This window comes from Pongo abelii, chromosome 3, assembly GCF_028885655.2.
Source record: "Pongo abelii isolate AG06213 chromosome 3, NHGRI_mPonAbe1-v2.0_pri, whole genome shotgun sequence".
Taxonomy (NCBI): domain Eukaryota; kingdom Metazoa; phylum Chordata; class Mammalia; order Primates; family Hominidae; genus Pongo; species Pongo abelii.
This window is the reverse complement of record NC_071988.2, coordinates 19,672,483-19,697,003: the sequence shown is the minus strand read 5'-3', so window position 1 is coordinate 19,697,003 and position 24,521 is coordinate 19,672,483. Positions and strand designations below refer to the sequence as shown.

The following is a 24,521-nucleotide window of genomic DNA, read 5'->3' as shown; positions in this document are numbered from 1 at the left end:
GGCTGCTCATTGCCTTAGGTGACTTCACAAAAAAAATCATGGATGAAAAAGAAACACTTTTTCATTTTTCTTTAGTGTACTAAACAAAAAGTCCGGGGCTGGGCGTGGTGGCTCATGCCTGTAATCCCAGCACTTTGGGAGGCCGAGGCGGGCGGATCATGAGGTCAGGAGATCCAGACCATCCTGGCTAACACGGTGAAACCCTGTCTCTACTAAAAATACAAAAAATTAGCTGGGCGTGGTGGCGGGTGCCTGTAGTCCCAGCTACTTGGGAGGCTGAGGCAGGAAAATGGCGTGAACCCGGGGGGCGGAGCTTGCAGTGAGCAGAGATCAGGCCACTGCACTCCAGCTGGGTGACAGGGTGAGACTCCATCTCAAAAAAAAAAAAAAAAAAAAAAAGTCCATATTGTATATGGACATTTAAAAAATGTCATTGATACTAGTGAATAGGTCCCTTTAATCCTGAGCAGAGGTGTGAAGCTAAGGATGAAGGAGAGGAAGGGGTCCTAAAATAATGAGTCCCCTACCCTAACTGTGAGCAAGAAGGTAGCTTTTGACTTACTTGAATCCCTTTGGAGTTAGGATGCACTTTGAGTCATGCTGGCAGGGGTTCAGGTCCTGGGCACAGAAGTCCAGCTTCTCCTCACACAACTCACCTGCAACAGGGCAAACAGTGTTAACTCATAGAAAAAGGTCAACAGGCTTCCTGCCAGCAGACTGTGTCATTGTCATGGGTCTTAGAGGTTAGGGAAGCTTGTGATTTAAAACAAAACAAAGCAAAAAGCCCAAAACAAAAGCCACAAGGCATGAAACCAGGTGGTCCATTATCCAATTCTGGGTCTGCTGCTAAGCAGTGTTGTGATTTTGGACAACAGGACTATTGTGATCTGTGACTAATATGAGCACCTTCAGAATATACTATGGGAATTAGGAAAAGGAAATCTGAATGCTTTTCAATGGCGTTGTTTATTTTGGATTTTTTTCTTGATATATAGCATAGACCCAAAGGATGAATAAATTGCTAATGATTATTCACAAACTGAACCCACTCAGGTCACCAGCACCCACATCTAGAAACACATGTACCAGTACCCCAGAAGCCTTCCCCCTGGTCCCTGCAAAGAGGATCACTATCATGACAAGACCATAGGCTAGCTGTGACTGTTTTTGAGCTGGACATAAATGAAATCATTCCATATGTACCCTTTTATGCCTGGCTTATTCTATAGTTTTATGTTTGAAAAAAAAATTCTCAAATCTTCATAGTCTCCAGTCTTAAAAGTCTAAAAGAAAAACACTGGGTTTTCTTCTTATGGATCATTGCCACAGCTCAACAGAATACTTCTTAGAGCCACATCCTCTGACATATAAAGAAAAAAGTAAAAGGAGACTCAATCCAGAGACAGGGAACATATATTTTTTCCATGAAAGTCAGCTAACTCATGAAATAGAACTTCTATCAACAAATGAGAGCTGAAGGCATAACCACGCAGATTCTAGGTACACTTTGTTGAATCACGTGACTGATGATTTCTTTAGAAAATTTCTTCTGATACAAATAACATGGTTATTATTTCAGATACATTAGACCAAATGTAATTTTCATTTACAAGACTTTCCCAATTGTGGCGTAAAGTATTAAGGTGACTGGAAAGGTATTCATATACACAATATATATTAACTTATATAATACATTTTAAGTTATTTTTACCTTTTCTACTTTACTCCTACTTTCGAATTGTTTTATATGCAATAAATGGACAAATAAAGTGACACATCTATAGGCAGCTGTTCATTTCCAGGAAACTACTAAAACTGTCATTTGTAACAGCATTGGTTAAAATTTCAGGCGTGTGCACCTTGTAACAGCACCCCTTTGTTACAAGATGATCCTTTTAAAATAACACACTGCTAGTTGGTAGAAATCATTGCTTGACAACTAAATGTGGCATATTATTTAGACTTCGAGTCTTTTCCCATGATGCAAATTAATAAATGTATTCATCTAGTTATTACATCAATCTGGTGTATGATATTAGTTTTTATCTCTCTCTTAAAAAGAACTAATTGCACTGAAAGTCTCATATATTGCTTCTGTAAGTTTTCTGGGATACAAAAGATTTTTAGCACCATACACATGATGAACTATTTTTAAACAGGTTTTATTTAAAGGCTTGTGATTTCAAATAGTATTATTCTAAGTTGGATACCTTGATGAAATGCATTCATCATATTTTATCAGCCTACTATCATGAAATAACTTTCAGTTTCTAACCAAATCTATCTGATGGAGATATAGGCTGTTCATAGTAGTATCTATCCAAGACAGTTTGTAAAAACTGATGGTAAAGAAGGTCCATTTGAGATACATAATAAATGTCATTTTATGTACTTTTCACTTTATGCCTAAATAAGAAACTGTTTCAAAATTATAATAAAGGGAAATGTTTTATTCTTTATTTACTCTGATACAATCCAACCCAATTCATCCAATCTAAGTCACAGTCCATAAGGATTTACTACATGATGTTGTGCTAGAGGCTGGAGCTACAAGGATGAATGTAATGTACTGTGCTCCTAATCAGTTCTTAATCTACCAGCAGAGAAAGTCTTGAGCTAGGGAAAGAACAGAGACAGTGAATTTCATTTCTAAAAAATAAAACTGAGAGTTGACCCTTGTCTACAAGGAATTACTCCATAGACTTGATAATGGAAAGGAGTGAACAAGGACAAAGTTCCAAGAAACTGTTAGCTAACCAGATTGTTAAATCTCTAATCAACAGCTTTAAGACTAAGCATGCCAACTTGAACATAAAAAACTACATCAATGTCAAGTATTCCTTATCTCTATAAGAGTAGCAAAATAGCAATAATCATTATTGAGATTGTATATGATACTTCTTTGTGACCATTACATAGCTATACACCTGACTTTAGTAAGGAAGGTTGATGACTTCAAAAATGATTTGATTTTTGGCCAGACACGGTGGCTCACACACCTGTAATCCCAGTACTTAGGAGGCTGAGGTGGGCAGACTGCCTGAGGTCAGGAGTTTGAGACCAGCCTGGCCAACATGGTGAAACCCTGTCTCTACTAAAAATACAAAAATTAGCCAGGTGTGGTGGCAGGCGCCTGTAATCCCAGCTACTCGGGAGGCTGAGGCAGGAGAATCGCTTGAACCCAGGAGGCAGAGGTTGCCGTGAGCCGAGATTGTGCCACTGCACTCCAGTCTGGGTGACAAGAGCAGTCAAAAAAAAAAAAAAAAAGATTTGATTTTCTTTATTATCACCAAACATTATAATGCTAACAAATATTACAAAAACATTTTCTGAATCCAATTACTGCCTAACTTGCTTTAAAGACCAATCTTCCACCTGACATTCATATCACCTGGGTCTGTTTACTATTTCCTGAATTTATTTCAACTCCATGCCAGGGCTAATGGTTTCTCCTTTTGCTTTAATAACATCCTTTCACAATTCTGTTGTCACTTTTCTCATCCATTATATGTCCCCTTCTTTATGGAATCATGTCAGATCTTTTCAACTATTTCTTCTCTATCTCTAATTTTATATCGTGTTTGACTATGCCTATCTTATGGCATATATATGGTACACATTTGTTTATGTACTTAATGAGCATTTATATCATGCTTACTACTGTATGCTAAACAGTTTTAAACATTGTATAAATATGCAGTCACTTAATATTCATTACAAGCATATAAAGTAAGGTTTTAGGGTTGCACTGTTATGTGTGCATTTTATATTACTGGTGTTTATCTGACTCTCTTTTCTCGACTGTAAAATCACTAAGAGTAGAATTCTTGCCACATTTGCTTTTGTGTTTTTTCCAGAGTGTGGTATGCTGACATACTCAAATAATAGTTATTAAAAGGAGGAATCATGCTTTTTAAGGCAAGAACTCTATCTTGTTGACCTGTAATCAACTCAGATTTCATTCTAGCCTTTAGAGATTGGTGTAATTTTTTGCTTAATTACTCACTCATGATTAGTAATAACATAGCTTATGCTATTCTCTTTAAACATTACTGTGAATTTTCCCTGACTAAATATTAACATGAATGTTTTCATTGGACTGTTTCTTTAATTTTCCTTAATTATACTGGATTCTGCTATACTTCAGGGAAGGACCGCTTTCAAAAGAGTGCAACAGTGGTGAGATCCAGGAGCTGAATATAAGAAGGGAAACTGAGCAAGCTCCTTAGACGAATACTGGCCTGCATATCTACTTCTCAACCAGTAAGAGGAAATTAGACAGCTAAAAGCTGCACTGGTTTTCCAGGAAGAATAGAGATAAAATGACTAACATTAGTCAGCTAATGTATTTTTAGTTACCAATATTGAAAAGTTCCCCCAAACCTCATAGTATTGTGAGGACATGATGCCATTTTTACTTGGTTTTTATTTTTACTATAAGTGTAGTCAGAGCTAGTACTGACTTAGTGGAAAAATAATAAAAAATAGGGGAATTGAGTTTGCTTTTGTGATGGCTCAGGTCCTGAAATAATATTATCAATGGCTGCCTCCTTTCCAGAGATGATAAAGTGTGAGGTGACAGAAAGGAAAACTGGAAATATTCTTTATTCGACTATACAGTTAGTGTTGTAAATGATTACCCTATAAGCAGGTCTTAATATGTTTAAACTGACATCAAGAAAGATAAGTCAATCCATTGGAGTGGTTTGGGGCAATGTGGTTGAATATAGGTTAAATGTTGGTGCCCGTGAGCCTCTCAAGAGATAGGAGCCTAGGCAACCCTTGACTCCATGATCTGGCTTCAACCCATTCCTCTAAATCCCAGGAAATCCTATTTATTTATTTTTAGCCATGGGCCCTTAAAACTTCCCAATAGTGTGGAACACAGTCATTGCCTGGCATTTGTGATTTCACTTTTGATCAGATGAGCAAATTAATTTTCCTTATGATTCTAGTTTTCATCTCTTGTTGATAAGAGGTTAAAGCATTCTGAGTGTATGTATATATGTTGGTTGTGTATGTTTTGGCAAGAAAACAAACAGTGGTCAATCAGGGGGTCTATGGTTACCTCTTCAGGATAAGAGAGGTTAGTAAATGATCTACTATAACTGGTAATAAATATTGCTGGTAACCAATATCTGCGAATGCCAGAACTTTCTTAAGAAAAAGCGCTACATGTTGTAAACAGGAATCTTTTTGATACAGGGTTTTTTTTGTTTTTTTTTTTTTTTTTGAGATAGAGTCTTGCTCTGTCAGTCAGGCTGGAGTGCAGTGGCGTGATCTTGGCTCACTGTAACCTCTGCCTCCCAGGCTCAAGTGATTCTCCTGCCTCAGCCTCCTGAGTAGCTGGGATTACAGGCACATGCCACCATGCCCAGCTAATTTTTGCATTTTAAGTAGAGACAGGGTTTCACCATGTTGGGCAGGCTGGTCTCAAACTCCTGACCTCAAGTGGTCCTCCCACCTTGGTCTCCCAAAGTGCTGGGATTACAGGTATAGGGTTTTGTCTATTTCGTAGATCACCTCTTCCTGATTTTGTCTGTCGGTTATATATGGGACACAACAGGACAAGAAATGACCAAGTTCTACAGTAACACTATTATAACTTGTGAAAGAGCATGCCAAAAGTGAAACCCACTCTTCTAAATGGGAATGATTTTTCAGACTCCCTCTTGAAGAGAAGATAAAATGCTACTTACTGAACATCTGTGAATGTGTCTCTTCTGAAAAATTTCATGGAGTGGTAACGTGCCCATTCATCCTTGCTTGCACAACAGTCCTGGTTTACACCCGCTGTCCCAAGGTAATTGTCAATAGTGTGCGTGGGCACTCACATAACTACCCTGATTTGGATGATACATGTTATGGGTCACCTTCTAGGTGGAAGAGTAAAAAGCTGGATCATCAGAGTTGATAATAATCTGGAGTGAAGAGTGAATCAGCATAAAGAGACCTCAGGAAGTAACTGTTCTTATTGGGAAAAATGACATTTGATTAGTTGTATTACTGTCTGGGATGGCCTTCTACAGTTGTATGCAATATACAAGAGTTGACTGGTTGCAGAACTATTTTATTGTTCTCGGCCTCAGTTCTTCATCTGTAAACTGAGGTTCCGGAATTAAAGATGTGTAAGGTTAACTGTGGCTCTAAAAAAATCCCTTTTTTTCAATAAAAAGGAAAATGCTTCTGAAGATATGGATAATGCAGACAGCAAGTTACCAGAGGGAGTATCACGCTTAGCTGTACAAAATAACATTACTGCATTCAGCGGTAAAAATAAAGTGCCAGCATGTGTTCAGAGACCCCTGTGGTACCGATATTGTATTGAGTATTATTGTATTGAGGAAGAAACCTCAATGCACATTGATGGTTTTTATGGGAAATAATACCTGGAGTTTGGCCTTACCTTCTGCTTCATTTTAAATCTATGAACCTAACTTTTTTTTATTTTTTATTATTATTATTATTATTATTTTTTTTGAGACAGAGTCTCACTCTGTTGCCCAGGCTGGAGTGCAGTGGCATGATCTTGGCTCCCTGCAACCTCTGCCTCCTGGGTTCAAATGATTCTCCTGTCTCAGCCTCCCCAGGAGCTGGGACGACAGGCGTGCACCACCATGCCCAGCTAAATTTTGTACTTTTAGTAGAGATGAGGTTTCACCATGTTGGCCAGGATGGTCTCATCTCTTGACCTCGTGATCCACCCACCTCAGCCTCCCAAAGTCTTGGAATTACAGGTGTGAGCCACTGTGCCCGGCCCAAACCTAACTGTTTTTAACGCTCCTTCCTTGTTTAACACAAAGGTGCCCTTCCTATTGCCTTCATTTCTACTTCCTTCCTAGTATCTTAAGTTATCTTTTTGTTTAAATTTGTTACCATACTTACTGACATAGTTTTAGAACTATTCTACAAAGTTCTTCCCTGATACTTACAGAATGATCTGCCTATAGCTTTTTCAAATAATTAAAACAGCAAATCAGATTTTTAACATCACTATATATTTTGAGTCCCAACTATGTATGGGGACCTCTATCAATGCTAGAAGTATAATGGTAAACAACAACAACAAACTATTTTTATGTATGAGAGGAGGAGGAGAAAGATATTAATTCAGTAATTTCCCAAGTACAGTAGTCCCCCTTTATCGGCAGTTTTGATTTCTGTGGTTTCAGTTCCCCACTGTTAACAGCGGCCAAAACATATTAAATGGAAAATTCCAGAAATAAACAATTCGTAAGTCTTGAATTGCATGAGTTCTGAGTAGCTTGGTGAAATCCTGTTCCATTCCGCTCCATCACACCCAGCACGTAAATCATCTCTATCCAGGGTATCTGGCTGAAGAAGCCTCCTGCCCATCAGTCACTTATGAGCCGTCTCAGTTATCAAATCTATTGTTGTGGTATCACAGTCATCCTATTCAAGGAAACCTTATTTTAATTAATAATGGCCCCAAAGTGCAAGAGTAGTGATGTTGGTAATTTGGACAAGCCCAAGGAAACTGTCAAGTGCTTCCTTTAAGTGAAAAGGTGAAAGTTCTTAACTTAATAAGGAAAGAAAGAAAAATTGTATGCTGAGGTTGCTAAGATCTACAGCAAAAATGAATCTCCTATCTCTGCAAAGTTGTGAACAAGGAAAAAAGAAATTCATACTAGTTTTGCTGTCATACCTCAAACTGCAAAAGTTATAGCCACTATGCATGCTAAGGGCTTACTTGGGATGAAGAGGGATTCAGTGTGTGGGTTGAAAGACATGAACAGAAACATGTTCTGATTGATAGCAACTGGCTTCAGTACTATTTGTGGTTTCAGGCATCTACTGAGGGTCTTGGAACGTATCACCCGCAGATAACGAGGGGACTACTATATGTATAAAATTGCCTCTGTGCTGAATGCTAAGTAGGAACATTTTATGGGACTCTAGAAAGGGACTGTTTCCTCTGAAGAAGGACAGGAGAAATTCTTCTGAAGAGGTGAGACTCAGAGGCAAGGGTGAAGTGGAGAATGAAGAGCTCCGACAGAGGCTTCAGCAGGAGGCAGCATGAAGAACAGGAGCCCTGAGAGATGGGGAGTGAGCCTGGGAAAACATGGTGCCAGAGGAGCCCCAGAGGCTGGCTGGGCCACAGGGTCGAAGGTCTTCATTCTATGAATAATGGGCTCCCACCGAAAGGTTTTGAGTCGGGGCATGGCCAGATGACATCTGCACTTTGAAAAGAGCACTCTGGCCGGGCACAGTGGCTCACGCCTGTAATCCCAGCACTTTGGGAGGCCAAGGTGAGCAGATCACCTGAGGTCAGGAGTTTGAGACCAGCCTGGCCAACATGGTGAAACCCCATCTCTACTAAAAATACAAAAATTAGCCAGGTGTGGTAGTGGGTGCCTATAATCCCAGCTATTTGGGAGGCTGAGACAGGAGACTTGCTTGAACCCGGGAAGTGGAGGTTGCAGTAAGCAGAGATCGCACCACTGCACTACACTAGCCTGGGCAATGAAGAGCGAAATTCTGGAAAGAAAGAAAGAAAGGGAGAGAGAGAACTCTGTCTCCAGTGGAGGACGGCAGATTGCATAAGTGGGGATACAAGTGCACATGAGAGGTGACCACTTGTACAGGGCGGGGGTGGGGTGGAGATATACATGGCCCAAAGTAGTGTTTAGGAAGCAAAACAGATGGGACTTTGTGATGGACTGAATAAGCATGGGGGAAAGAGAGAGAGGGAGTTGTCTAGAACGTCTACGATTCGAGTATGTATATTGGGAATTACCTTTTGGTGACATGGAGAACAGTGGAGGAAGACCAGGTTTTCTGGTGCAAACAGAGTTTAAAATACAGTGATGTGGTGTTGAGGATTCAATTGTGCCCCTCAAAACAAAATATGTTTGAGTCCTCTAGTACCTCAGGTTGTGACCTTATTTTGAGATAGAGTTTTTACTGAGGAAATCAAGTTAAAATAAAGTCATTAGGATAGGCCCTAATCCAATATGGCTTGTGTTATCAAAAAGGGAAACCTGGATACCAAGAAAGACAGGCATAGAGGGAAGATGATATGAAAAACAGGGAGAAGCCAACTAGACATGCCTGGAAGAGACATTTCCCTCACAATCCTTGGCAGGAATCGACACCTTGATTTCAGACCTCTAGCCTCCAGAACTGTAAGACAATAAAACTCTGTTGTTTAAGCCTCCAGTTTGCAGTAATTTGTTATGGCAGCCCTAGCAAAACAATACAGGTAGTAAATTCCAAATCACTGGAAGTTTACAGCGGGGAATAAAACTTTCAACTTACACCACTATTTCTTCCTTTTTCTTTTTCTTTTTTTCATTTTTACGTCTCTTTCCTCTCATTTTTTTTCATGTAGCTGTCCTCTCTTTTGTCTCAAGTTTTCTTTTAGGACTATGAGCTTCTCCAACAATCAGTCTGTAATAAGTGGTGCACAAAGGAGAAGGAGTGGTCCATGACAAGGCTCCCTGTGCTTCAAGAGAGTCAAGATGTAAGTGGAGCACAGTAGTGTAGATTAGCTCTACATTTGCTGCTGTGGCCAGATGTCTCTCTGCAAAGCACTGTGAGTTGTGCTTGACTTGGACCAATCATCACTTACTCCTCTGTTGGAGGGGAGCTAGTGTTAGCAGTTAGCGCTTGCAGGACAGGCTATCCAAATAACAACAATTCTCCTCTTTAAGGTCTTAGAGATGGCAAAGGCAAGAGAATCACAGACTACTGTGTCTTGCAGAAGAGAAAGTAAGTCGAATGCCTGTGCCATCAGCTTTATGTTAAGTTTGCAGATGATCTTGAACTTTGACAGCTACTTATGTGTATATATATATACACAAACACACACACATATATATACACACATATATAATATATATACTATCATTAAGTATAAAAATAATCCTGAAAGTGTTTTATTACTTTACATTATATCAACCGGGCACAGTGGCTCATGCCTGTAATCCTAGCACTTCAGGAGGCCGAGGTGCGTGGATCACCTCAGGTCAACATGGTGAAACCCTGTCTCTACTAAAAATACAAAAAATAGCTGGGCATGGTGGCGACATCTGTAATCCCAGCTACTTGGGAGGCTGAGGCAAGAGAATCGCTTGAACCTGAGAGGCGGAGGTTGCAGTGAGCTGAGATCATGCCACTGCACTCCAGTCTAGGCCAGACACTGTCTCAAATATATATATATATGTAAAACATATAATATATACATAATATATATTATATATAAAACACATAATATATACATAATATATATTATATATAATAAATTATGTGATATATTACATATTAAATATATATAATTATATTATATATATATTTGGAGGATATTTGAGTTGATTTACATTTCCTGTACATACTGTCAAATTTCTTAAATGTACTTTTTCTTTAAAAAAATACTGCTTTAACTCATTAAGCATTGTTGAAATTCCTTAACTATAGTAATCTTTTGACAAATGAATGAATAACGAAGATAGTATATGGTCCACGAGAGTTAACAATAAATGTTTCCCGAAATGAGTAAGAATAGTTTAAAAATAAATTTACTTATAATAATAATTAGTTTACATGTACTCTCTCAGGGTGAGGTTTTTTACTTCACCAACAAAGCTGCTTTAGTGTAATTTTCATTACACATCTTGGCAGAAATTTTTTGTGCTAGATCTAGCAAATGATTGAAGGATGAGTATGACAAAGCTTTACCCTGGAGAAGTTCCTATATGGAAAATTTAGAGAAATAAGATCAACATCTAATTTTCTACTGTCCGTTAAGTTTCCTTAATGACTGACATATGGGTAGCATTCCGGCCTAGAAACTGGGCTGAATGAAATTATTATTTTTAATTATTATTAAAAACTATATTATACAGTTCCAAAATACATTATTACCCCAAAGAGATTTGTTCTCTTTGCTAAATAAGCCGTTTTAATTACAGACAGGAAAGTTTTGAAGAATTGTTGGCTGGGCTATTTTTTTTTTTTTTCCCCTAGATGGAGTCTTGCTCTGTCACCCAGGCTAAAGTGCAGTGGTGCAATCTCAGCTCAGTGTAACCTCTGCCCCCTGGGTTTGAGTAATTCTCCTCCCTCAGCCTCCTGAGTAGCTGGGATTACAGGCGCACACCACCACGCCCAGCTGATTTTTTTTTGTATTTTTAGTAGAGACAAGGTTTCACCATATTGGCAAGGCTGGTCTCAAACTCCTGACCTCGTGATCCACCTGTCTCGGCCTCCCAAAGTGCCAGGATTATAGGCATGATCCACTGAGCCCGGCCTTGGCTGGACTATTAACTGCTTTCTATCTACCAAGAAATCTGGGCAATAGGATGTCTTATCTAGGCTTATTTAGTCCTCAAAGCCTGCTTATCAAAAAGGTGGAAGCCTGCTTATCAAAAAGGCGGGTCATTTTGTCCCTAGATTAAGATTTCTGAAATTTTCCAACTCAAATCACTGTTAAAAATATTAATTTGTTTTACACTAAATGGATGTTGAGTATCTCTCTTTAATTTTCCCCAAAGTTAGCTTTTTAAATTAAAATTGGGCATGTCTACAACAAAATAATTTTAGATAGCAGTACATGGTGTTGCTGGCACACATAACTCTTGCTACTGTTGCTACCTTCTGCTAATGTAACTAGATTAGCTTCTTCTCTCTTTGAAATAGATAAAAATCTGAATCCATTCTGGATATCATAGATGTATGAAAGAGGTGGCGAGGGTACTGGAGCTGATATTGCAGCCCATTTCTATTCCTACGGTAACTTGTAACAAACTGTTTTTTTATAAGAAATAATTATTAATATTGATAATAATAAAGGAGAAATTTAGGATGGCAATCTGAATAACTGGACCAGAATTCTAGTGTTAAATGTAATCAGTCAAACTCAAGAAAGATTTGAATAAATATACTAATTTTATTCTCTTTGAATTAACTCAGCAAGGGAAGATATCAAAATACGCAAACTAATAGATAAAAAATATGATTTAATTTTTAAAAGTACGCTACTTGAGGGCATGGGATACCTTTATATTTATATTTTTGTATCTCTCCATTCCCATTGCATTCATTAGTAAATTGTCTGGCACAAACTAGGTGCTGGATTAAGAAATAGGAAAGACAGCACTTATTTGATTGCTTCTTGCAGCAAATGCTTTTTAAATGTTAATAGAGACCCAGATCACATAAAGAACAATGTAAGGAAGCAAAGAGAGAATTAAAAAACTGGTAGCAGATTTGTTTTCTGAGATGTGAGCCCGAGGTGTGCCCTTGCAGGCTGGACGAGATGGGTAGTCTGTTCACTTCCAGATTTCCCTACTGTATTTTTATGCCTAACAATTACCATTCCAATGGAGGATAGAGAGTATGAGCTCCATTATCAAGAAATTGCAGTTGTCAGCACTTAAGTGGCATGTTTGAGGAAGGTTAAGATGAATGGACCTGAATGTTTATCATTACCAAATTTTGTAAATTCGATCCAATTCTGATTTTAAAAAGTACACATTTCCCATTTGTTCTTTATTTATAGAAACAGAAACATTCTCTCTCCTCCTACAGACCATGCAGTGTGGCAGAGAGATTGATGATCTATAGCACAGGGTGGATATAGCTGATGAGATTATGGGAGTCATCCCAGGGCAGCTCCATTAAGTTGGACCTGAAAGAAAAGTATATATATTTTCTCCTCTTTTGCTAAATCAGGCAGGCCCTATTTGTTACATAAACCAGGCAGGCCCTATTTGTTACATACTCAAGGTTATAATCCCAGGCACCACAACACAGTAACACAGGCAGATGCCCAGTAAGATACATTAGCCATTAACAGATGTGATCTTTGTGTGCAATAGCTGCAAAATGGTACACGTACATCATCGGAACGCTGCCATAGAGAAACCCTGTGAGATAAAAGTTTATCATAATTCGAAATAGGAAGGTTCAAGAAAATATGCTATAAACGTAGGTGTTAAGACGTTTCAAAGAAGGAAAATCAGTTTTCGATTCCTATTTTTGTTCTCTAAGTGGTATGAAATGAGTTGCTTGAGTCTGTCAGGGAGATTTGTCGGTGTCCATATTCAGAAGGAGTGTTTTTCTTTACTTACAAACTAGTAAAGTAGCTATATTATATTATTAATGTTCTCGGGATATGAAAAGTGATGGTTATGTACGGAGAAATATTTGAACTGATCCGACCTTGCAGTAAAGAATCAAAGCCAAAGAGTTTTTGCTCAGTAGATCAGGGTAATGTTTTATGGATTTTTCTATCACTTTCAATACTTAGCATGGTGTCCTGCATAAGATATTTTCTCAATAAGCATCTGGTATATTTTTAAATGAAAAAAAAAAAAAAACTTACCTCTCCAAATAAACAAATAGAAAATGCAGTGTTTTTCAACACTTCCTTATTGGAACTCTGAGGCTAAATAATATAGCCAATTCCAGCAGCTACTGAAACTTCAGAAAATATTTAACTGTTTTCAAAATAAATAAATTCAAATTAGATTGAATAAGACTTGGTTAGACTAAATTGTTGTTCTGGGCTCAATGCGCACTGCCTATTAACTAAAGAGCAAACAAGATCTTTAAAACTTTTTTTGAGATTAAAGTGCATTTAAGAAGGTTTTGAAAGGTTGGAGGATGAATACAAACCACACAGTATCATTAGGCTGCCAAAGTATTCTCTCTAGTAAAAACAGACGGCAACTTACATTTCCCTTATTTGAGGCTCACAAGTGTGTCCGCAACTATAATGACCTTGATATAAAGACCTTACACATCTCGAAGCAGAATTAAAAACAGAAGTCACTGTTGCTAAGAGATTATGAAAATCTAAAAATATACACAAAATCTACAAATCCAACTCAGCCAAATCCAAGAGCTCTTCAGCATTGTGTATTTCTTTATGTTTCAAAGTAGTGTATGGGAGCAAAGAGGACCAAAGACCTATCCCTAAATAAAATCTTTCTATATGAAGTGAGCATACAAAGTAAAATTAGAAACAATAATAATAAAGACAGACAATACTGAACAATATGGGGAGAGAAATTTCCATTCTATACATAATTTACCTTAGGTAATTTTCTTTATAAAAAATTAGAATAAAGAATTCCCATAAGAATTCTTCTGCCATGAGGAATGGCATCAAATATATCTGAACCATGTCACTGTAGTGATGATGGCTGGAATTAAATGATGCAAAATTTAAACCTGTCTTACAGGGCAGCCTTCGATATTTCCGGAGTATAGACATTTACCAATTCAAAGTGTTTTCCGATACACAGTTACATGTTATTCTCAAATGTCTATATGAATGATATGACAGATATCATTATTCCTGTTTCACAGAAGAAAAATAAAAGACTGGGAGGTGTCCCAGAGTTTATAAACATTCATGCCAGGATAAGAAACCCCAACTTTTCCCCTTACCTACACAAACTAACCACCTGCCTTATGGGATAAAAGGTAGCCTAGTTCTCCGGGGGAATTTATTCATTAATTGTACAGGCATTCATTCGGTGCTTTTTTCCTATCTAGATAAAATAGAAGGCTTGGCTGCACTTGAATTTTGTGGGTACAGCTTTCCTTACATAAGGACAATTGTGCATAGCGAGCTGAAGAGACAGCAGGAGAGCAGAAGGAAAGCTTGTTTGGCATAAACCATGAATGAAAAATAAGCTATTGTGAGCTAGAAAAGAAGCCGTGCCTGGAAGAAGGCAGCAAGGCAGAAGGGACAGGCTCCAGCAGAGGCCCCCACCTCAAAGTGCATGCTTTGGGGCCAATGAGACATGGGTTTGCATCTGGGCCTCTACTTACAAGGTGCACATCCTTGACTAAGTGGTTTATCATTGTTTCATAGAAGTTTTTGCCCACCTTTGTGTTGTTCACATAAACTACAGAGTTCTTTTAAATTAACAATGTATCGACTAATGATATACATTCTTTTTATTTAAGAATGCTAAATTCTTAATTTAAGAATTAAATTAAGTGCTAGAAAAAAATGGAAATTCTATTTCCAATTAAGTTTTGAATTGAAAATATAGAGAATGATTTGACTCCTTTTAAAAGCAAATTCAGTCAGCAGCAAATTCTTGGAAATAAAAGGGAGCTTTTATAAACATAAGCATGAAATTTAGTCAACACATGAAACCACATGGCGATTTAAAACACTTGTACTGCCAAGATTGTTTCTAAGAGTATACACAACAATTTAAGGACATATTCCTGTGATGGAATAATTGCTATTATGTTTCTGAGATAGACTCAGACCTTAGACATCCCTGACCCAGGTCATCAATTGCTTAGTACTTGTAAAGATAAAAGATGCCATTTGACCCAGGAAAGTATTAGATGCATTAATCCACAGAGAATAGCACATGTTATATTGTTACATTCTAAAATACGAAACCATTTTTTTTCATGGTTTTCAACTTAACTCTGCACACTGTAAGAGTAAGTCAGCAAACACAGTAAATCATCCAAACGATGCAACAGAAGAAATGAAGCCCATAGCAAGAGAAGACAGGGAGACCTGCTATATAATAACCTCTGTTTTTTTTTTTTTTTTTTTGAGAGCGAGTCTCATTCTGTTGCCCAGGCTGCAGTGCAGTGGCACAATCTCGGCTCACTGCAACCTCTGCCTCCTAGGTTCAAGCGATTCTCCTGCCTCAGCCTCCCAAGTGGCTGGGACTACAAGTGTGTGCCACAACGTCCTGCTCATTTTTGTATTTTTAGTAGAGACAGGGTTTCACCATGTTGCCCAGGCTGGTCTCAAACTCCTGGGCTCAAAGGATCCACCTGCCTCAGCCTCCCAAAATGCTGGGATTACAGGCATAAGCCACTGCGCCCAGTCTATAATAACTTCCTTATTATCCTCATAATCCGACTGCGAATGCTTCAGATACAACTGGAGCTATCAAGACAAGCACACATTGTGTTCCTTTTAGGACACTGTGCCAGCATTTGGTACTTGAAGACTTTTGGTAAGCTGAATAATTAAAAGTCCAATGTGATTAGTTACAACTCTGAGTCTTTAAGATAAGATTTCATGAATATTCCATGATGATTTCCCAGGCGTGGCTATCACTCTTATAATTCTATGACTCAGGCCAGGTGTGGTGGCTCACACTCACGCCTGATATCCCAGCACTTGGGGAGATTGAGGCAGGTGGATCATGAGGTCAGGAGATCGAGACCATCCTGGCTAACACAGTGAAACCCTGTCTCTACTAAAAATACAAAAAATTAGCCAAGCGTGGTGGTGGATGCCTGTAGTCCCAGCTACTTGGGAGGCTGAGGCAGGAGAATGGCATGAACCTGGGAGGTGGAGCTTGCAGTGAGCCGGGATTGCGCCACTGCACTCCAGCCTGGGTGACAGAGTGAGACTCCATCTCAATAAATAAATAAATAAATAAATAAATAAATAAAATAATTCTATGACTCACTTTCTTGGGCCCTGATGTATTTTGGGAGCCGGGTGGCCCATATTGATGTCAATAATTAAATATGGCATTTTTATGCTTAAACATACTGCCTAGTAGTCACGGCATCCTATAACACAAATTTATAAGTCAACTTCTTAGGCTTTATAATATTTATTTCATAAAGTGTTTCAATAAATGTATACACCTTCAAATATTTTTCATGTTACATGTTACTAAAGATATTTGCTTAAAGTTATGGGAACAGTCTTACTTAAAAATTTTTCTATCTACAGCCTTATCTACAGTACTAAATAACCTATGTTTTTCATTCCAAAAATAATATGTTTGTGATATATTTAAGAAGTGAAAGAATATAGACAAGTAGAAAATTAAAAAAAATTATATTAGTCCCTTATTCTAGCCACCCCTTCTTCCCACTCAAAAAGTTTCTACTCATTGTCTTCTAACAATAGATAAATTGCATTTCAGAGGCCCATTTTATACTGTTTGTCATAGCGATGCATAGATTAAAGATCTGAATGACTGATTTGGCATATTGTTTTCAGATTTTATATTTTGTCAACATTCCTTTTTACCGTGTACACGCAGTGAAATCTATGTAACTTTACAAGAAAGAGGGAGACTAAAATGAAAATCATAATAGACTTAAAAGGCAACTAACCTTTTTCCACCTCATTCAGATTAGCAGCTGGCAGCGACAAAGACAGAAGAGACAAAAGACTTTTTACATTGCAATACAACAGCAGAGCACAGGAAGCCAATGCGCAGCGTTCACAACAGAGAAGCAGGGGTGGGCGAGTGAGCTGAAGCAAGGCTTGGATTTCTTACCTACAGCCGGGCCACATGCACAAACATGGAGAAAATGAGGCAAAAGGTAAACGCCATCGCAGGGAGCTAGAGGTCTGCGTCTAAACCAGGTGATGGAACAACCAGCAGTTTTACTGTTTAAGATGGACACTGAATGGCTTGTGCATGGGCGTCAGAGATTCGGAAAACAAAGAGAAAACGGGTACACAATGGAAAATTTAAAGTGGTCTGAATATTTTCCACAAAATGTGTTCTAAGGCTTCACACACCCAATTTGCATGGAGATGTTCATTTTATGGAATTTATGTAATCCCATTAAGTGAAAGAAGGGCTTAAAATGTGATCAACTGTGTCATACTTGTATGTGGTCCTGTAAGAATAAGAGTTCATTGAGACACACAGTCTTGATATAGCAGATCCAGGGTTCTGACTGCTGGGAAATATACAAAAGCACATTTTTGAATTAAACACCTAAGTTAACACTACAGCCTAAAAAAAGTGTCCATTTTTTTAAAAAACAGGGGTGCCATATTTATAGTTTTTATTTGTATAGGTGTTAGGTTTATGTTATTTCAGGAATTCCTTGGAAATTTAGCTCCAAGAAGTGTCTTGTCTTTAGAAAGAAGATGATCATGATTTTAAAAAAATAACCAAACAAAAAATCAAAACCAACAAAATCTCTCAAGCTACAATTAAAACCTTAGATTTAATTTTAAAATTATTTGTTTAACAATTCTGAAGTCCTACTTTCTTAATAGTATAGGGATGTTAATTTAGATACATAGTGAATTCAACTTTTCAAAAGTTAATCTTACCTAAAATATACTAGTAATTGGCAGTCATGCATTACACAACTGGAAGCACAGATGATGAACTGGAGTATATGGAGAATGGTTTTGGTGACTAGGGTGGTGAAGTTACAGCAAGATTTAAATAACAGAAAAACAGTATTTGCCCTTACAATTCATGCTGTCAATCCCTGGAGCAGGAAAGAGCAGAGAATTTTCTCCTCTAACAAATCAGTAGCTACTTACTGTGATATTTTGGTCACACAGGGCTTAAATAATGTTTAATAAATTCCCCATTGGTGGCCCATTTTATTTTAAATATTTCTAGTCATGTTTTGTAGTCTGTTCGTCACATAACTTCTCTGTCAGATTGCTCTCAGATCTCTGAATTTGTTTCCATTGACATAATGTCCATTCTGACTCTTGACATAGGTGTCAAATACAAAAACTGTCACCATAATAATTTACAAGCTTTTTTTCTGTAAGGCATTATTTGTTCTTATTAAACAGAGTTCACTTCTCATTGTATGCCTTCGGGATATAGAATAAAAAATTTTCAAAGGAAAAAGCAACTTGTTACTAGGATGATTTTTAAACACTGACAACATTATTATATTCCCTGAGCATAGCAGGGCTTCTGCTCCCAGATCTCATGCTCATTAATCAGATTCCAAACTCAAATTTTAAACCATATAATCACATTATAAGAAAATTCCTCCTTAACTGCAGACTTGGATGAAGCAGGATATAAAACTCTAGAGCCTCATTCATACTTCCCCATAATTAAAGGTCACTTATGTGTCAATGATTTCAAAATCTGCAGATGGTTGTCTGAAATTTTGTAAATGAGCTCATTTCATGTGTACACAAAAATACTACAATTAATAGATGAGTTATACATTTGCCCCATTTAGATATCTTCTCTCATGCCAAATTGTCAAACTCTTCATGGCCCACAAGACCCATTCCAAAGATAAAATGGTCATATCTTCATGTTCTGTACGCCATGCACTTTCTGTTTAGTATTTTTGTTGATTCTTTGCCCAAATTAAGGCAAACTGACATTTGCAATAGTTATAAGTAAAAAGACTAAAACAGTCCCAGTTCTTGTGGAGAGCCAAATGGCTCTTGACAGATATTCATGGCAAGTTCCCAGATGACAGCTTTTATAGATGTCACATTTTGGCTAAAAAATGGTTTGGCTAAGCTTTAGGTATTTATGATATGTTTCAAAGAAAGAGATCTGACATAGTTGGGGAAGTGAGGCTTCAAAACACTTCTCCAAGGAAACTGCTCTGAACTGACACTTAGAATAGGAGAAAACATGTGTTCAAGAGGAGCAGGTGTAGGGAGGGAGCTGGGGAAATGAAGGGTGAGCAGGTAAGACAAAGACTCAAAAGAAATGGATAAGAATAAGGAATAGCAAATCTAAACCCAAAGCAGGAGGACTCCTCCAAACCAACTCAAAAGAGTCCTCAACCACCTTCTAGAAATTTTATTGTCAAAAAGACACATAAGAACCTCATTGCAGTTGTGCTCCAAAGCCTAGGTTTTCATCAGGAAATATATATATATATATATTTATATATATATATATATATATATTTATATATATATATATATTATTTATATATATATATATTTATATATATATATATTTTTATATATATATATATATATATATATATATTCCTGGTTCTGTGCTTAGAAAGGTATTGGTTAGGCAAAGCTTGCTTGAAATGCTTGGGTCCAATTTGTCTGGTGCAGTGACAGTGGGTTGGTTTAAGGAGGCCTCCAAAATTAACTGGGTTCTTAAGCCCTTTCTATAGTGATCAGGAAAATGATGGAAAAAGAGAATTATTCTATCCTAAGAAGGTACCACGTAGCAGATTTTAGTGCAAACATTGGGCTTCTTGGACAAGTCTAAATTAGCCCATCCAATGAAGTTCAATTCTCAGGGTAGCCCAAAGGGCTCCAGAATTTGTGGTCACAGGCTAATGTCAAGTTTCTGAGGTGTGATAATATTGGTAATATTAGTGTGAAAGTCAAAGCTATGTAACACTTACATTCTTTCCAGATACTCTAGAAAGGTGCATGTTGAATATACTTGCTATTCTTTGTTTATGTAAAATATCAAATAATGCTAAAATTCCACCCACTAAGCAGTCGAAGGGCCATGGACAACTACTAGAAGACTTGGTAATATAACACGTTCAAATTTCTACTGGAAACTTAGTATGCTATTACTGCTTTACATGACATTGGGTGCTTTATTGGTGCCAAAAAAATAAGAATTAAAAATAAGACCCTAGAAAAGGCAGCCTTCAGAGTCACTCAAACAGATCTGGGTTGCCAAAACCGAGCCTCATTATTCTACCTAGCATTTTCCCATCAAGAAAGGTACCTAGTAAAGTTCAGTTTGGGTATTCCATAAAAGCTTCCATTTTAATAATTTTCCAACAAATCCCTGGGAAAATTTAATTATACAGATGTATGTTCATCTTTCATGTGGTGAGATGTTAACTCCAGTCACCTGCATTGTAATTTCATCCTTTGATTTTGTCGCTATGTATTAAATTATATGAAAACAGATATAATAAATGAAATGCACCCAGAAAATGAAAACGGTAACTTTGAATAGAGTGACCAAAATTACTTCTCCATTTTTTTCTTACAAATAAAATGTACAACTTTCTTGTTTTTCCTTTGTCAATGTTAAGTGATTTATTAAAGGAAAAAGAGCATATCTATGAAGTTTCTAATTCAGAGCCACAAAAAATAAAAATAAAAAATCAATTCTGACAAAACAGACAAGTCATAAACTTGATGTTGACTTTAGAGCAAATTGGTTTGAATAGGGAGGAAATTTAGCAATTAATACCTTAATGAGATGTGTCATCCAAAGAAACAAAAGTGTTAGAAAAAAGGGGATAGTCTTATAAGACTATCCAAAGTGCTCAATATCTTCCTGACTTTTATTTTGAGGGACATGGGTTACTAGAGGCAAACACTCACTAGCAAAGACACAAGTATGAAGATGAATGATCTCAAAAGCTTAATTATGTTTTGGCTATTAAATAAATGCCCTCTTTTCACACAGGTGCTGGGGGTTGGTTTGCACAGGAAAAATGGTTTGCACAAAAATGCCATTTAATTGTGGGACTAAAAGCTTTAGCACAATAGCTTCTTTTCTTACTGGATAGCATGGCTTCATAATAGATGCATGTGTTTGAACAGAGATTCCTGGGTCTTTTATTTGGTTAGCTGAAACTATCTTTAAGTCCTTATGTTATTTACATTACATCTGATTTTCAAACAACCTACCATTAATCAAATAAAAAAAGATTTACTAAACACATATAACATAGTTCCAATGATGCTTTCAAACAGATATACTGATCGAAGGCAAAATATTTCCTGTTATTTGTACCTGTGTACTCAGGTGGGCAAAGGCATGTGTAGTTATTAATGCCATCGACACATGTAGAATTATTTTCACAGTCATTATCTTCACAGTCATCAATGTTGACTTCACAATTTTCTCCTTCAAATCCATCAGCACAAATACACCTGAATACCAGAGGAGAAAATGCAGAAAACATCTTTTTGTTGCATTTTAAAGTCATGTGGTCTAAATATTGAAAAAAGCATAATTACACTCATCAACCACAGAGCTTTTAACTACCAGAAATTGATTTTTTAAAATGCTTTTAAATGACATGTTGTAAACATCAATTTAAGGTAATATCCACCAAAGCAGAAACTGTTCAAAAAATAAAATTTACGCCGGTTGCAAGAAGGCAAATGGTTCCATGGTCTTAAAAGTCAACAAACCCACTGTATTTGCAGGTCTAAAACATAAGCAGTTTTATTCTACAGCCCTAGATATCTTAATCTTGAGTTGTGCTCTAATAGAATAATTCAGGCTTCTTTGCTCATAAATGAAGAGGAACTAGTTCTGATTTTTAAAATTGCAACATCTACTAACATACGTATAATGTCCTTGATGTTTTGAAACAAAAATAATCCGAAAACAAAATTTTGTCTTCCTTGCAATTACAAAATGTGCATGTTCTCTTTGTCTTAAATACAATCCTTCGTCTGGCATAAAACTATCTTGAGGATGCATCGAATAATTTTTGAGTAAAGTCTAGATGAATAAGAGACAACTTCATAACAGAATGCAGCAGTGAAGTCTATTTCTTCCAAAAAGTGAAATCCTAACAAGTTTTAGTATTATATTAGCATTCTTATGTGACATTATTAGTGTCATTTAATAAAGAGCTCCAGTTCATAATTCATGAAGTACATCTGAAGTAATTGTACCATATGATTAAATAACTCCAGATTAAAATCATTCACAGCAAGTCTGTCTACTTACATTGTGTCTTGGAAATAAATCATTAATTTTCTGTTTCAGTGGGACCTATATCTTGTCATTACACACTGTCTGTTAAAGCAATAAGCAAAACAACAGATGAATATATGACTAGCAGTAGGGGACTAGTTGGCTATTAATTAGTATAATGGAGCCAATATTAATACTTTGTCTTGCCCTAATCTGACCTGATTAACCATAATGTGCACATGTGTATGTCTGTAAATTAGTTTTGATTTTGTAGCATCCTGAGCTGAGAATGCTGTGGTGTCTCCATTTATTTTTTATATTGCAAAATCTCTGAGAAGGACCAATACATATTGCCCTTTCTCTGGAATTCTTTGAAAAATACTGTTCTTTGATTTGAAAAGGAAAATGCGTGTTGGCTTAGTTATCTTTGCTCCAGTACTTCAGACACAGATGATCATAGAGTAATGACCTACCAGAATCCATCTTCTTCTCCTTCTTTTAAGTGGCAAGTTCCTCCATGTTTACATGGGTTACTGATGCAGGCATGAATCGGGACATCACAGTCCTGCCCCTGGAGAAGAAGGGGCAAATAAAGTCGAGTAAAGTAGTTCTCGGCACATACAGAAAGCACAGTAGAATAATAAAGGCACACCAAGAAAAGTTATGTTTTCAAACTGTGACTCTTAAAGTGCTTTTACTTACCTTGAAACCATATGGACAGGTGCATCGGTAAAAGTCAACTGGATCACTATTACATGTGCCATCATTTTTACACGGATTTGATAGGCAGGGGTTACATTTAGCTAGAATATTGACATCCACAGGACCTGAAAATTAATTTAAAAATATGAGCAACTGATGCTCTTCCAGTTTACTTATAATTACTTGTATGGCTTAACATAATGGTAAATTTTGTATAAAATTATTATTGGTCACATATCTGTATGTGTCTCTCATCCATGACAAGCCAGAAATCAGCATCATCCTATGATGTTCAAGAATGGCAACAGGAGGTCTTCTCAATTGGATGTACTGTGAGCCTCTCCGAGGTCAGTGTGGGACTCTGAGTTGGTATCTGATGTTAATGGTGCCAGTGTCACAAAGTCCCCTCATGGGCTGACTAGTTTATGTGGATGTGTTTCTTGGCCATTGTCTGTACTTTAACCTCCTCCTGCTTCATGGAAATGCCTATTGTTAGTCCCAGAGAAGACTATGTGTGTGGGTGTGGCGTGGGGTGAGCAAATTTTATAAATAAGTAGAAATTTAACACTATAATTAAAAACACAATACAATGCACCTGCCCAGGTAACATTGACTCAGCAGTACGACTTTCATATAGAAGACACAAAACAGTGCCACTTTATGCATATGGAGATAAACCAAAAGTGTAAGCTTCATTATAATCTCTCTCATTTCCTTTTGATTCGGTTTATTTGTTGGTTCATTTGCACAATACATGATGGGTGATGTTTCTGTATCTTCCTCTCCAAAAAGAAAACATCTTTGAAATGATCTTTACTTGCAATCTCATGTTTTGGGAGACATCTTTAAAAAACTTCAAGAGGCGTACAAGGTCTCGATTAAATGCATATTTAGCCACAGCCATTTTCCTTTGTTCACACATACTTATTGGACAAATGACTAACAATGTGGAAACTGTACTGTCCTCAATAAAATTATGTTCTACCTATGCTACTTTGTGCATTGTGTGTGAGAGCTCACCACAATGCGTTTTGGCAAATGTGTCTGACAAGGACACTGACATCTTTGTAAAACACATACATTTCTTACTGTCAACATTAATTATATTTCACTCTGTAGTATAATCTCTCTGTAGTTCTTTATCTTCATGGGAACAAACAGCAATAATTCTAATTGCATGTTTTATCACATGCAATTTCTAGCAAAGTTATCTGGATAATTACAGAGCAGCTCTGCACCCCCACCATTACTGCTCTAACCTTCTAAGGTACCTTCACCAAAAAGCTATATAACTTCTACTCACATAAACTATCTGCATCAAATTATTCTACAGATTAGAGCCCATGTTTGAGTTGTCGACCTACCGAAAGAAATCATGTATATAAGAGAACTTGAATAAATATGGTGGCCACAGAGATTCATTGTATCTCTTCATATCCTTTACCCTGG

At 37.1% G+C, this 24,521-nt stretch overlaps 1 protein-coding gene across 4 annotated transcripts in view; it reads right to left on the bottom strand.

The window, feature by feature from the left end:
* SLIT2 (slit guidance ligand 2) overlaps positions 1-24,521 on the bottom strand; it is a 367,685-nt gene that overhangs the window by 30,122 nt on the left and 313,042 nt on the right. For 2 of the 4 annotated variants that reach the window (XM_054554980.2, XM_054554981.2), the window contains 5 exons: positions 23,073-23,197; positions 22,844-22,941; positions 21,453-21,592; positions 17,089-17,115; positions 563-656 (listed from right to left, as the gene is read on the bottom strand). In XM_054554980.2, the coding sequence (XP_054410955.1) occupies positions 563-656; positions 17,089-17,115; positions 21,453-21,592; positions 22,844-22,941; positions 23,073-23,197 (484 nt within the window). The remainder of the gene's footprint in view (positions 1-562; positions 657-17,088; positions 17,116-21,452; positions 21,593-22,843; positions 22,942-23,072; positions 23,198-24,521) is intronic. The other 2 variants (XM_024246094.3, XM_024246095.3) reach the window with 1 other exon arrangement.